Source organism: Hyaena hyaena, unplaced genomic scaffold, assembly GCF_003009895.1.
Source record: "Hyaena hyaena isolate Hyena2069 unplaced genomic scaffold, ASM300989v1 scaffold_786, whole genome shotgun sequence".
Lineage (NCBI taxonomy): Eukaryota > Metazoa > Chordata > Mammalia > Carnivora > Hyaenidae > Hyaena > Hyaena hyaena.
Window position 1 is genome coordinate 732,222 of NW_024081421.1, and position 15,506 is coordinate 747,727.

At 43.5% G+C, this 15,506-nt stretch overlaps 1 protein-coding gene across 2 annotated transcripts in view; it reads left to right on the plus strand.

Moving 5' to 3' along the window:
- RAB31 (RAB31, member RAS oncogene family) overlaps nucleotides 1-15,153 on the plus strand; it is a 128,431-nt gene extending 113,278 nt beyond the window's left edge. For both annotated transcript variants that reach the window (XM_039219084.1, XM_039219083.1), the window contains exon 7: nucleotides 11,718-15,153. In XM_039219084.1, the coding sequence (XP_039075015.1) occupies nucleotides 11,718-11,815 (98 nt within the window). In that variant the 3' untranslated portion in view covers nucleotides 11,816-15,153. The remainder of the gene's footprint in view (nucleotides 1-11,717) is intronic.
- Nucleotides 15,154-15,506: the final 353 nt, after the last annotated feature.

Below are 15,506 nucleotides of genomic sequence, written 5' to 3' on the forward strand. Positions count from 1 at the left end.
GTCAGCTTAAGGGTTCTGCATGAGCCGGGAGATTTTTTGAGGTTTACACAAATCATTATTAAAACGAAGAGTGAAATAAGAACCGCAAAGAAGAAAATAAGCCCAAGCAGCAAGTATTAATATCTTAACTTGAAAGATACTTCTTTGTGTGGTCGAGCCAGTATACACCTGTTCACCCCTAGGAGGTCTTTATGGCTCAAGGTGATGGGGACCTTGAGTAAGGAAGTCCTAAGATCTTGGTGGTCTGCTTCATTTAAGAAAAAGCAAGTGTTTTGCCTAAAGCACTGGGTAATTATGGCTTCAAATAATTCCTGTATAAGCCATACAATAACTGTTATCACTTTGTCTTTCAGGTCAAACAAACAAGTGCTTGTTTCTGTTTCATTCTCCGTTGGTTAACATTGCCTTGTAGGGCTCCAGGGTTCCTCCTGGCCTTTGACTCTTGACTTGGGCTCAGACTGTGATCTCAGGGTCATGGGATTAAGCCCTGCATTGGGCTCTACACTGGGTGTGGAACTTGTTTGAGAATCTCTCTCTCATCCTCTGCCCCTCCCTGTTTGCACACTCTCTCTCTCAAAAAAAGAAAAATTGCCTTAGCAAAGAAGCCTGTAGATCCACGGCCCACAGTACTGTAAGCGCTGTACTGTAAGGGGCCTCTTCACTCCTTCAGGTGAATTTCTTCACACTCGGGTGTGGTAGCCTAATAACAGGTTAATTTGAACTGCAGTACCAAGTACGCCTAAATACACCACAGCCTAAGTTTCATTTATGTGTTCTCCCCTGCTCCTACTTGTATTACATGTGCTCCTTCTGAGCTGAAAATAGAACGCGCTATTGCTGACTTGTACCTTCCCCAAAGCAGTGTTCCAGAGACAAACGTGCCTGGGAGAAAGGATGCAATAAAAGTGGTGAGAGTAAAACCCTTTAAAAAGGTGTGCTTAAGCAAAATGAAGTCGTATCGACTTGGATGAAGAGACAAATATTCCTCTTCTGTATTCCCAGGGTGTTCATAAAGCAGAAAGGAGACAGCTGTGTTTTCTAAGCATGAGTTAAGGTATTTACTAACTGGAAGTTGCTTAGCGAAATATTGTCTGTTTTCAAGGCTAAAGCTACCCTGTAAAGGACCTTGTAAAAGTACTGCCCTATTTTGGAGTGGTGGGGGGAGAGGCCTGCACACGGTCTGTCCCCACATAGTGTACTGTTGACTGGTATTCCTCCAGGTACCCTCTCCTCAATGACATTTTTGGATCTCCTTTGCCCTACAGCATATGACTCGTTCCCTTCCATGCATTTCTCCCCAGAAATTTCTCTTTCTTGAGGTCTTACGCCTTTAATTTGAACATCAGAGTTTTCCTCTTTGAGTTAAAAGCGAATTCTTCTTGGCAAAGAAAATTATGGTACATTGGAATGTTTCAGTTGGTGTGTGAAAGCACAAAGAATATTCTTGTTGCTGTGTACTTATTACAATGTTACGAATCAAAACCCAAGTCTTGGTGGCCTTCCCTGCCAACTACTCTCTCTGCCTGACTCTAATCTTGAGAGGCAGGGTACGGAGCTCCGACATCAGCATTTGCTTCTTAGCAGGCTTTGTCTTTATCCCCTCCTCCATCCACTTGCTGTCTCTGGTCCTGATGGGATGCTTCTCCTTCCTCCCTGCAAACCCGAATTCCTTGAAGGTCCAGTTCATATCTTTATCCTTCACGAAGTCTTCATCTTCCCCAACTCCCATGGGTGGCTCCTGAAGTTACTTATGGCTTCCCCCATCATTCTGCCATTTGAACATATTTAAGTGATTAAATTAAATGAGCACATTACGAACGCTCTCTAAGTGGTATACACTTCGTGCAAGTTCTCTGCCAGCAAGTCTTGTTCTGTCACGTTCCCCATGAAGCTAAGACGAGTAGATAGCATAAGTGCCCAGTTTGGTCTTTTGAATTTGGTTCTTCATTCCTGCCTCATGATATTCCAGGGGCAGTATTTCAGCGCGGTCACTAGATCAAGTGAAACGTGGTCACTCTTCTCTGGGGACTTAAGGTTGGATGACACGGGCCAGTTGCACAGGCTGAGTTATGTCTTTATTTGCTTATTCGACAAATGACACTTCTGTGGGTCAGGTGCCTTGCCAGATACCAGGGACACCACAGTCAACAAAACAAACTGGCAGGCGGGCGGGAAGACAGCCTGTGGGCAGAGAGCCAAATAAGTATATGATGACACATTGTAATAAATGCTTTGAAGCAGAACAAGGATGCAGGAATAGTGACAGGTGGGGACTTTAGATCGGTGGGGGAGATCTCCCCAGGGAAATGATTTTAAGCTGGACCTGGAAAACAAGGAGAGGCCAGTTGGGCAAATTGCTCAGGAGGAGCCTCAGGCCGAGTGAGCACCATGAGTGGAGTTCCTGAGGCTGGAAGTGCTGGGCTGCATTTAGGAGAAAGTGGGTCGCTGGGGACTGCAGGTGGCGAGCTCAGGCACCCCTAGGTGGGGAGCGTGGAGACGGAGCCAGGTGCTTGCTCGGTGTCATGTTGGGATGGAGGAGGTGATATTCTGGAAGCCTTGCACGGGTTTTAAGCAGGGGTGGGCCACAGCTGGGTACACAGTGATGGAACGCTCACCCTTGGGGAATGGGCAGGGGGAGAAGGGATGGAAATGGCTCCCCGATTTAGGTGCCGTTGCAGTCATGCCATGGAGAGGAGGCTGGGACCAGGTGGAGGGATGTGGATGTGAACTTCAACAATCTTTCGGAAGTGGAGCCAGTAACACAGGGAAACAGGCTGGGCTTGGGGGCCGAGGGAGAGAGTGGTGCGCTCCAGACTCCCGGGTCTCCGTTCCTGGAATGAGGACAGGCTACCAATGAGCAGACTCTCCTGGGGCTGCATCTGTTGCGAGTCCGGCGCACTGGATTCCGGAGTGTGAGAAACACAAGTTTTGGTGTGTGGATTTTAATTATTGCAACTCCAATACCATTTCATTTTTGGCGTTGTTTTTTAACTCTCCCTAAGAGCAAAAAGAGGTGGGACTGTAAGCTCACCAGAAAAAGGTCTGTTTTGGGGTGGGACCTCGGCCAGACAGCTGCACTTTTGTTCCAGTTAATTTGAATGGACAAGAGAACACAAGGCTTGCTTCTGAAAATCACATCTGGACACATAGTAGACATCAAACCAGGTTTTGTGTTGGTTGGTTGGTTGGTTGGTTAGTAGTTTGAGAACAAGGTGAGAAATATTTTTACAAGTGAATATAATTAGAGGTACATGCATGTTGGTTTAGAGAAATCAGAATAGAGTGTCCATTCGACAGGCAGGAAGTTAAAACTTGTAGGCAGTGATGAGGTCCTGCTCTGTGACAGAGTGTTAGCTATTTTAAGTGCTCTGGATTTTTTCAATTCTCTAGTAGTTACTTTTTGTTTGGAGCAGGATAAAGAAATTTAAAAACTAAACAAAGCATTTGCAAATTGTGTAGTAGTGTAGCAAGCTGTCAAATGAAGGTACATTTAGCCATTAAGGCACAGGAAAAGACAAACACATGCATCTACTGTTGACTGTCTTACATCCAAAAAGTTAATTTAGGGATTGCAGTAATAGGGGATGTCTGTGAAATAATGTAGTTTTCAGAATATGGACAAGTGGGAGTATCAAAAGCTCTAAACATGCGTATCTTTTATCCTGATGATTCTGAAGCAGAAGCTGATCAGTGGTGCAAAATGTAGCAGTAATGTTTAACCCTTGGCCAGTTCTCATTCTGTCCCACTGTTGCATTTGCTTAAATGTATATTAAGTCATCAGTACACCATTTATCCTGTGAAATAGGCACTGTTACCATCCCTATTTTACATACACGGAAATTAAGGCTCGGAGAGGTTTGTAACCTGCTGTAGGTCACAGAGCTAATAAGCAAGCAGCCGGTATTAGAAGGCTGAGAGGGTCTCCAGAACCATGCCGGCAGCTTCTAGTCTGCCTCACTGCTCGTTGCCTGTGGCAGTTTAGGGTAACATTATTCATAATGGTGAAAAACAGGAAATGACTTAACCATCCCAAAGTTGGGAAATCATTAAAAAAAAAAAAAGCAAACAAACCATGATACACCAGTATAAACTAGTGGTTTAAAATTATGTGTATCTGTATTCCTGACATGAAAAGATAAATTATAAATTGAATGTAAAACAGAAGTTACAGACTGGTTTGTATAATATCCTGATTTCATAAAATTTGAACCATATGGTATATATAGTAAACAATATATTCTTCTGGGCAAAGGTTGGAAGGATATGTATGCTTAACATGTTAACAGTGGTTGTTTCATGGTGGTGAGATTCCAGGGAACAGAAACAAAAACAAAAATGAAATCAGGCTTGGGGTGCCTGGGGGTGGCTCAGTTGGTTAAGTGGCTGGCTCTTGGTTTCCGCTCAGGTCATGATCTCATGGTTTGTGGGGTCTAGCTCCATATCAGGCTCTGTGCTGACAGCATGGAGCCTGCTTTGGGGTCTTTCTCTCTCCCTCTCTTTCTGCCCCTCCCCTGCTCATGTGCGCTCTCTCTCTCTCTCTCTCTCTCTCTCTCTCGCTCTCTCTCTCTCTCTCTAGGTTTAGGAGCACCTGGGTGGCTCAGTGATTAAGCATCTGACTTCTGCTCAGGTCATGATCTTATGGTTGGTGGCATCGAGCCCCGCATCAGGCTCTGTGCTGACAGCTCAGAGCCTGGAGCCTGCTTCAGATTCTGTGTCTCCTTTTCTCTCTGGCGCTCCCCCGCTCATGCTCTGTCTCTAAAAAATAAATAAAAATGTTTAAAAAATAGTTTTTATATCAGGTTTTATTTTGGAAAAAATTTTTAAATATACACCAGTAAACCAAATAACATAGTGAACCAGCATGCATTTATAACCAAGCTGGTTTCACTCTACCCCACGTTCCCCCTCACCTCCCACTTGGATTATTTTGAAGGGAATTCCAGATTTCATCTGTAAATATTTTCAGAATGTAGCCTTTTTTATATAACAATTTCATTGTTAGTAATTATAATGCTGCTATCATATTAATATCACCAGATATTCAGTGTTCAAATTTCCAAATAGCTTATATTTGTCCTAAATGGTTTCTTTGTTTGCACTTTACAGTTTGTTTGAATCAGGATGCAAATAAATTTCACATAGTGATCGGTTGATATGCCTTTTAAGTCTCTCTTAAGCAAGAGATTCTCTCTCCATGAGGGAATCATGCAATTTATTTTTGTTGTTGTTGTTTTAAGTTTATTTATTTATTTTTGAGAGCGAGAATGTGCACGCACGTGCACAGGGAGGGGCAGAGACAGGGATAGGGAGACACAGAATCCAAAACAGGCTCCAGGCTTCAAGCTGTCAGCACAAAGCCCGACGCGACACTAGGACCCTCGAACTGCAAGATCATGACCTGAGCCCGTCAGACACTCAATTGACTGAGCCACCCAGCTGCCCCTCTCCTCCTGGCTTTAATGTCCATCTTCCTAGTAACTAATAATGTCAGGTGCTTTTTTATGTGCTTATTTGCAATCTTTCTGTCTTCTTTGGTGAAGTGTTGGTTTAAATTTTGCCTGTTTTATATTGAGTTGTTTGTTTTCTTAATGTTGAGTTTTAACGATTATTTGTATATTTTGGATACATGTTATCAGATATTTGTTTTTTCAAATATTTTCTCACGAGGCTGTGGTTTGCCTTTTCATTTTCTTGATGATGTCTTTGGAAGAGCAGAAGTTTTTAATTTTGATGAATTCTGGTTTGTTAGATTTTTCCCTTGTTGCTTGAGGGGTGTTTTTTAAGTTGTTTATTTATTTTGAGAGAGAGAGAGAGAGAGAGGAAGAGCGCACAGGGAAGGGGCAGAGAGAGAGAGAAAGAGAGAATCCCAAGCAGGCTTTGCACTGTCAGCACAGAGCCCGATGTGAGTCTCAAACTCGCGAACCATGAGATCACGACCTGAGTTGAAATCAAGAGTTGAATGTTTAACCGACTGAGCCACCCAGGTACCCCTTGTGGCTTGCATTTTTGTGTCATATAATTTTTAAATGTTAAAATAAAAATAAGGGGGCATATCCTATTCAATGGACTATCATTCAATAATAAAAAGAAAGGAGCTATTAGGCAATAGAAAGACATGGAGGAACCTTAAATTCATACTGCTAAGTGAAAGAAGCCAATCAAAAGGGCTACATACCATATGATTCCAGCTATGTGACATTCTGGAAAAGGCAGACCTGTAGGGACAGTAGAAAGATCAGTGGTCACCATGGGCTCATCAAGGGAAGGCAGGAGGGATGAATAAGTAGACACAGGAATTTTAGGGCAGTGAAACTATTCTGTATGTAGTGGTGGATGCCTGACACATTATACATTTATCAAAACCCAGAGGATTTTGATGAAATGAGCCAAAATTGAGCCCTAATGTAAACTATAGATTTTGGTTCATAATAATCAATGATGGGTCATCAGTCTTAATAAATGTTCCACGGTTGTGTAAGTCGTTAAAATGGGGAAAGTTGGGAACGAGGGGGAGGAGTATTAGGAGCTCTCTGTACAATATGCTCAATTTTTTCTGCAAACCTAAAGCTGTTCATTCAATAGAGTCTATTAATTTAAAAAGAAAAATAAAAGGAAAAGATGCCGTTGAATGGTAAGGAAGTCTAATGATTTTAGAGTAACTTAAGCCTCCCTGTTTTGAAGTCATGTGGCATTTTGGACTAGCAGCCAGTGATGACCTCCCCCTTCTTCCCTCTCTGTGAGTGTCACCATTCCTTCAGCAACCTAGACACTTATCTTTGCTTTTTTTTTTAATGTTTATTTTTGAGAGAGAGTCAGAGCAGAGGAAGGGTAGAGGGAGAGAGAGAGACACACACACAGAATCCGAAGCAGGCTCCAGACTCTGAGCCGTCAACACAGAGCCCAGTGTGGGGCTCGAACCCAGGAACCACGAGATCATGATCTGAGCCAAAATAAGACACTCAACCAACTGAACCACCCAGGCACCCCTATCCTTGCTTTTCTTTATCCCTCTCTTCACCCTGCTACTTCCAGTCAGTTGTCACATCCTGTCAAGTGTCTTCTTGCAGTCCCGTCCGTCTTTGTTTCCTACTTCTCTTTTTAATATTTATTTATTTATTTATTTATTTATTTATTTATTTGTCTGTCTTTAATCTCTAACTTCAATGCGAGGCTCAAACTCACAGCCCTGAGATTGAGAGTCCTACATTTCTCCTACTAAGCCATCCAGGTGCTCCTCAACTTCTTTTAATGTAACCAAGGTCAAGGCTGTCCTTATCCCTGACTTCCTGGACTTCCTGCAGGCCTCCTGATGAAATTCACTCTGTGTCTCCTAAGCCATTCTGATCCCATATTGAATGTTAGCTCATTTCTTAGGTCTAGACTCTTAACATTCAAGGTGATCTAGTAATTCCAAGATCATTTTTACAGCAGTAAAAGGACAGTTCGGAGAATGACTCAAGTGGCATGTGTCTCCCCTGCCCTCCTTGTAAGGGAAGTGTTCCATAGAGACCCCCCTCTCTAAATGGAGGGGCTTGAAGGCCATTATCAAGGCTAACTGCCGCCAAGTCCTATGTGTCAGTTTACTAATCAGGGTGATTCAGAAAATCAGGATCAGGAAATGGAAGTCACAGAGCAATTACCAGACCCTCTAACACTCAACAGAAAATAGCAGAGCAAAGTAACCCCTGAACTACAGTGAAAGGGGAGAAGTATTACCAGGCAGGCCTCTAGGCTCCTGCAGGGAATGGCCCAACCTCCACCCAAGGAGCAAGCACTGCTGCAGCCAACCACACTCTTTTATTTTTGTTGTGTATGAAAGCATCACAGTCCCTAGTCCAGAGCCACGATCAAATTTATAGGCTTGGAATTTGTTTTTTCACATATTGCATTCCTAAGGAATCCTTTTTAAAACCTGTTTTTCCTCTGGGCTGTCAACTTTCAGGAAAACTGAATTTCAAAACAAAAAAAAAAGCCCTTGAACTTTTACCAAGAAGAATCTTACACAATCTGAACTTTATTAAAATAAACAGCCTGGCCTGGGATTTCTACTCAAGGATGACCCGTTACGGAGATTGTGTAGTCAAAGGACATTTTGTAAGAGTAGAAACCCACAGAGGATGATGCTCAGAGCCTTTTCAGATGTCTATATATGTTTGTCTATATATTGTGTCTATATATATGTTTGTCCTGTTCTATGCTTGTGTAATTAATACTGATTCAATGGTGCGATCACCTTGGTACAAAACACCTTGGCCATTTTCCAGAACCGTTCTTTTGTCTAAGTGCATTTCACCTTTTGGTAAGTTCCAAATAACCCAGATCACAAGATCAGAGCTCTTGTGTTTTCACAACGCTGTTGGCTTCCTTCTCTTTTTAAGGTGCTTGCCTCATTGTTATGACTCAGCTTTCCTCAACCTCTGCCTTAAAATGGAAGCATTTCCTTTCTTCTCGCTGTTTGAAGCGGGGATGTGTGGCCCGGTCCCAGGTTGTGTTTCGTGGAAGAGTAGGATGGGTCCTGATCCTAGTACCTGAACCCATCTCCCCATGCAAACTCCACCTGAGGGCACCCAGACCCATTTGTGGCCGTTAGTTCCTTCCACATTGGTAGTAGCCATAGATGGATATGCTGGAGGAGCTGTCAAGTTACTATCTCACATTCTTTCTTTTTCTTCATTTTTTAAAAATGTTTTATTTTATTTTTGAGAGAGAGAGAGAGACAGTGTAAGCAGGGGAGGGTCAGAGAGAAGGGGAGACACAGAATCTGAAGCAGGCTCCAGGCTCTGAGCTAGCTGTCAGCACAGAGCCCGATGCGGGGCTTGAACCCACAAACCATGAGATCATAACCTGAGCCGAAGTTGGACACTTAACTGACTGAGCCACCCAGGTGCCCCTTTATAGGTGTGGAAAGAAAGTCTTGAAAATACTAAATAGCTTGTCCATGTTCACTTAACTGCATCACAGACTGTCAGATCTCAACACTCTTTCTCCCAGAGAAGAAAAACGAAGTCAAAGGAAACTGTGTAACTCTGTCTTTGAGAAATACTTTGTTCCAATAAATGAGATTTCATGTATTTTGAAGATAAATGGGACCTGGTACCTCTAAGAAGCCAGGCTCAACAACTGACTCAAAAACACTAACAGTTTAAAACAACAAGAGTCTCCTTGAGGCATGATGTGGGTCTACTGAATCTTGTATTCTAAACATTGTTTTGGTTATTGTCCATGGAAGACAGAAGTGGGAGACAGGAAAGAGGGAGAGGAGGAAGGACAGAGCAAGGCGAGATGGAGATGGGTTGCCCAGACATTCCCATTGTGCCTTCCATATGTTCTTTGTTTCTATATTTTCACTCTACCCTTGTGACTTCAATGTGTATTGTATGCATAAGCTTCTTTTGTATTTGCAGTTCAATTCATAGGAAAAATCTTATGAAAACTTACAATATGAGGCATGTAGAATAAGTCAAAGATAGGGCTAATAGCCTCATGCTACTTTGCTGACTTTAGAGTTAACAACATAAGAATAGCATGAAGTTGATGTTAGCATAGGATATTGATTCTGATATTGTCAAAACTATTAATCAGTGAACAGTACTTGTCTTAGTTAACTAGGACAACAGCTTCTACCAGTTAATTGTAATTTTGACGCCAAGTATTTCAGATGCAAAAGCAAAAGCCCCTGTTGCAGCACTGAACACATCCAGGAGGCACCCAAAATCTTATACATTTAAATAATGATATAACTTGGCACTGTCATTCCTCCAAAACACTCCTTTTGAGGAGTAAGTAACATTTGCTTGGCAAGATCTGACCTAAATAAATCAGGGTATTGGTAGTTGTTGGGAACTTTCCTCCTCATCACTTAAAAATTGACAAAATAGAAGAGGCATTTTGTTTATTTCCTTTTAATTACGACTAATAAAAAAACACAGCATGTCCAAAGGAGAAAAGTACATACTGCCATTCTCATTTGCTTCTGGATCAGGACTGAACTGTTTTGAGACTGGTGTACAACAGCTCTGCATAGTTTGTGGGCTGTCTGGGAAATGGCCGTAGTAGCAGCTTCGGAATTTATTAGGATCTTCTCATCCGCTTCATAATGAGATGAAGAGCTCTACCCTTGGTTTCGGATTTTGGCTAATTGCCAATGACCTTAATCTTTCTGCTTGGGCTTTGATGAGTGGCCATACCACCCGATCTACACAATGCATCAATATCTTGTCATCAACTCTTTCCGTCCCTGGTGAAGATGAACCTCTAACCAGGGTGATTTGACTCTGTTTCTAGTCCCCAGGTAACATCCACTTGCATGGAAGGATTTTGTCTTTGGAACTCATTTCCCTTCCATTTCTAATCACTGGTTATTTAGTAAGCTGATATACTGGTGAGCTCATTTTAACAACCTTTACTTTTTATGAGACATAGGACTGTAGCGCAGAGGGCTAACGTGGTGCAGTAAGAAGGACAGAGGCTTTGGGACCCATCAGAAAATCATGATGCAGGTTATAATTAAAGAGCCACCTGCGCCACTTACTGTTGACATCCCCTTCAGCATGTGACCTGAATTCTCCGAGGCTTGGTAAAACAATGAGAATAATAGCCCCCACACCTATCTCCCAGGTTTAAGTGAAGACACTGTCCGTGAACATCTTTGCAGACTGCCAGGTTCTAAACAAATATTATTTCCAGACCCTGTTGCCTTTTTTAAAGACTGCTTTACTGAGATAAAACTCACAATCTATACATTTCATCAGTTTGATGTGTACATTTCTGTGGCTTTTAGCATATTCACAGAGATGTTCATCTAAGAACACAGTCAGTTTTAGAACATCTTTATCATCTCGGGGCGCCTGGGTGGCCCAGTCAGTTAAGCATCTGACTTCTGCTCAGGTCAGGACCTCGTGGTTCGGTTCTTGATTTCGAGCCCTGCATTGGGCTGTCTGTTGTAAGGGTGGAACCCACTTCAGATCCCCTGTCCCCACCCTCACTCCTCCCCGACTTGTGTGTGTGTGCACGCGCGTGAGGGTGCATGCTCTCTCTCTCAAAAATAAATAAACATTAAAAAAATAGAATATCTTTATCATCTCAAAAAGAAACCACAGACCCTTTAGCTACCACCTCCCCATCCTCCACCACTGCCTTTTTAATGCTTACATTATGTTTATATGCAGAGACTCTAGGACAATTTTTTAAATTAAATTAAGTAAAAATCATATTATTTGCACACGGCAGGATGCAGGATGGGGAGGGTAAGTATTAACAGATGATATTATTTGGAAGAGTACACTTCCCAGTCCAGTTCTCCTCGAAGACACAGGAACGATGAGCACGCATGGTTACTGTGGAAGGCTTGCTGCCATGCAGCAGCTCATTCGTGTGGGACAGACCCATGCGAGGGGCGGAGAGGAAGCGGTGGGCCCATGCCCGTGTGGGGAACGTGGCTGGGAACTTCCCCCCTTCCTCAGGAGCGCAGGGTTGTGGACAACCCAGGGAAATCCGTGTTCTCAGGAGGCCGCTTTTACTTTTCCTCAACTTTCCAAACAGGAGTTCAACTTCATGCAGCAGAGCGAGGAGGGAAGGAGGGAAAAGAGCCATTCCTGGACCCCTCTACTTCCTGTACAGCCCAGACATTAAGGGGAGGTGTTGAAGCAGGGTAACAGTGTATATGTGGTATGGACTAGAGTAAAGGAACTCAACTCTGGCCTCCTCTTTGTTCCAGGTCGCCAGATCCCACCCTTGGACCCCCATGAAAATGGAAACAATGGAGCAATCAAACTTGGGAAGCCAGCTACGCAAGCCAGCCGGCGGTGCTGCTGACCCGTGGGCCACGGTCCATTGTACTTGAAGAAGCCAGAGCCGACCTCCCATTCTCGGCAGCCTGGCACCCCACGGAGGGAGAAGCGGGGTGCTGGCTTGGCATCCTAGAAGACCTGCGGTGGTGGGGCAGGAAACATCCCTGGAAAAGGCTTCGAGAAAAATCTGCCACACTGCCACAAAATGGCCTTTGGTGCATGAAATGCACGTGGGAGGGAACAGGTGTTAGGTCACGAGTACAATTGATTTGTTATTATTGTTGTTAAAAACCTTAAAATAGTCTTAAATTTGTACAGCAGCCACACTGGCCTATATGTGTGTGAGACTCTAAAGTGGTGATCCCTTCCAATTTCCTGTGCTCCCCAGCCCAGTTTCAATAAGTTCTTCAGTGCCATTGCCTCTGTTACCTGACCAGCCTTCAATGAAAGGTTCATTTAATTTCATTTAATTTACCTTTCAATGGAGCGTGTTTGGCCCATAACTCAAGCTATAGACTTGAGCCATTATGAAAGTGGAGAAAGATATATGAGAAACTGTTGTCTACATCTCTTTTTACTTGGTGCCCATTTTTCTTTTAGTCATATATAAACAAACCAAGTCTGACTAAGATACTGCATGCAATTTTGGGAGTGGGAGGCCTAGTTTGAAAGAATCATTTGAGTAGTTACCATGTAAGCGGTGACAGATGTAGGGTGTAAATATTTTTCCACAGACTGCCTGGTATGATCATCTCCACAGTAATAAACACCTACCCTCTTAGAGAAGGTTAATGCACAGTGTATGATTTTACTAATGCCTTGGTGTCATATCTAGGGGGAAAATTAACCAGAAGATATTCAAATCTAGATCTTAGGACACACTTCCAATAATATCAATTAATAGTTATAGGAAAGCCGGCCAGAGGGAGCACCGGCACCTTAAGATTTGTCCCCGAGATGACAAAATCAGAGAAAGTGTTCTAGAAGATGCCAGGCTTGGGCAGGTGGGCGCTGGGGCTAACCAGAGGCCCACCCCGGGAATGCCAGGGTTAGCTGACAATGGGCTTTCATAAAACCTTCCCTTCTGGATTCCCTGTCTGCTCAGTTAATTAAAGATGTCTGAATCCAATGGAAGGAAAGGGAGAAAAGGCATGGGAAGGAAGAAAAGCTATTTCCATTGGAAACCCAAGTCTCATTACCATTCTAACGTTCGTAAATACCTGCAGTCAGGAAGGCATTGACTTCCTATTAGGGCTTATATTGGGAGGTAATTCTTAAAGGACGCTTGGATCCATGCCTTTTGTGGGGACTAGGAAACTGTAAAGAATGGCTGGCCTCAGAAATGGTTAATCAGGCAGCATGGTAACAGGGCTAGCTGGTACCCAACATTCAAGGCCCAGCGAACATTAATAGAAAACCTATCATGTAAAAGCCAGGAAAGAGATTGTGAGCTGACAAAAGACCTCAACTCCCCGTAACCCAGTGTGAGCTGCTGCTTCCGAGTCGGGTCATGGCTGTGCCCACCCTGCTCTGGACAGGTGGAGGTGCTGAGATCACCACCGACAAAAAGCAAGAGTGCTTGAGAAACTGTGGCCAAGTTTACACTAATTTATGAGGATTGCAATAGAGAAAACAGGTGGAAATCACAGTTAGGTGTTTTTTTTTTAAACTCAAGAATATGCTGTCAGTTGGATATTGTAACTGCTTCCCCCAGGTCACAAAGAGTAGTTTGACAATCGGAGGATATGCAGGCTAGGAAAACTTACTTTTGGTTCAAGAGTGCCTCTTAGCTCTTGCAGACAGGCACCTCAAAAACTGCTAGCAAGTGGCATTTGGATATCTTTAGCAGGGCCACTGCCGGGCTTTTTAGGGTTTTCTCCACAGCGTCAACTCCGCTAGTGGCTAACATTCTGCTTGGGGGCCAAGTGATTGTCATGCCCCTTTTGAGAGTTAAACAACTGGGGTTGCAAATTGAATGACCTCTCTCCAGGTGACATGTAGGCTTGTCCTGGAGCCTTTCCTCACCCAGCTGTCCCTGAGAACCTGGGTCTGTCTCCAGACAGCTGTTCTGGTTGCCCAGCTAAGGTGATAACACCCCCCAGCAGAGTTCACAGCCTTGGGCTGGTCTTCAGTGGTTGCATCTTGCTTGAAATAGCTGATGTTCATCACGTGTAGCCAGTGAGCAACCCACCAACGAGCCCATGGTTTTATTTCAGAAGCACATTGAGGGTGTGAACCACTCCTTTACCTTTCTGTACCGCCTTAACTATTCAAGCCAGTCAGATGACAGCTTACATGTAATCAGTACTCAGAGCAATTGGTGAAAAGAGTACACAGTACTTGGGCACACAAGCATTCATATAAACATGGAGTCTTCTCTGAAGATCGATGCTCGCGCTTTGTCCACAACAAAGCTTTCTACTTCCTTTGTCTGGCCTTGTGATTACGTTCTGGCTGTTATGATAGTTGAACTGTAACCATGTAATATTATGTTAAGGCCCAAAACGTCAAGTAGTTTCACATGAGGTAATTCCTTCACATAATTTTCCAAACTTTCCTTTCCTTCCCTCCATTTTCTTTCCTTTCACATGTGTGTATATGTGTAAATAGGATTTTGTATTTGTTACACCGACACGTAATCCATTTCACTGGCTGAGCCTGGCTCGTGCCTATCTATGTGTTGTACGATGTAGGCTCGGGTTCTCACAGGGTTACTTCCCAGTGGGAATCCCCCAAGATGGCGCTGGAGTCATGTAAACATTTTATGTAGGTATATAATTGACTTGCCATTTTAGAGTTGAAATGGTACATTAGGGTGCTGAATATGACGTTACCTTGCAGATTAGAGAAGGTTGAAGACCTAAAACTAACTTCTAGCCAATGAAAGGGCTGTGCCCCAATGAGACCTGAATTCATTTTCCGAGGGAGGTTTGGATGACAGAAATCTTTCCTTTCCAATCAAGGAATATGGCATATGGTGGCTGAAGCTGAGCTCCTCTGGCGAGCTCTGCAGTGCTCACAGCGGGCTGGACTACAAGCCAGCCTTACGCTAACGGGCTCCGAGCTGTATTAAGACTCATTTGGTGTCTAGTCCATTCCTTCAACCGTCATCATTGAAAGCAGACCCAGTGATCCAGTGTCAGTGCTCTGCTGTGTAAACCGTTCCTTTTTCTTGTGTTTTTATAAAGGGCTTGTCTGGGCTGGACCCACACTCACTTATAGAAGACACTGCTGCAGACCGTTAGGACTTTTCCACCTTGTATTCTATAGTAAGGCATTGCCCTCAACATCACCCAATTGTATCTGTTATTTTGGGATTAACAAACACGGATTCATACTAATAAATATTGTAAGTTTTACCAACTTTGTCTTTTTCTTATAGTGTTCATCAGGATATTTTTTTTTTAAATCACAGTCATCTCAAAATAAAGGAAGGTGGTTCCCCAGAGACCCTTCTGTACCTGTGCACGTGAGGACACGTATAATAAGGACATTTGCTGGCACGGTTTGCAATAGCAAAGTGTCTTCCGCTAAGGAAATTGGTAATAAAATGTGGCACAGTCACATGATGAAAACTATAGGGTAATTAAAATGAATGCAGGATCTCTCATGCGTCAATATGTATCTCAAAACAGGATGTGGAGGGGCGCCTGGGTGGCTCAGTCTGTGAAGCGTCTGACTTTGGCTCAGGTCATGATCTCACGGTTCATGAGTTC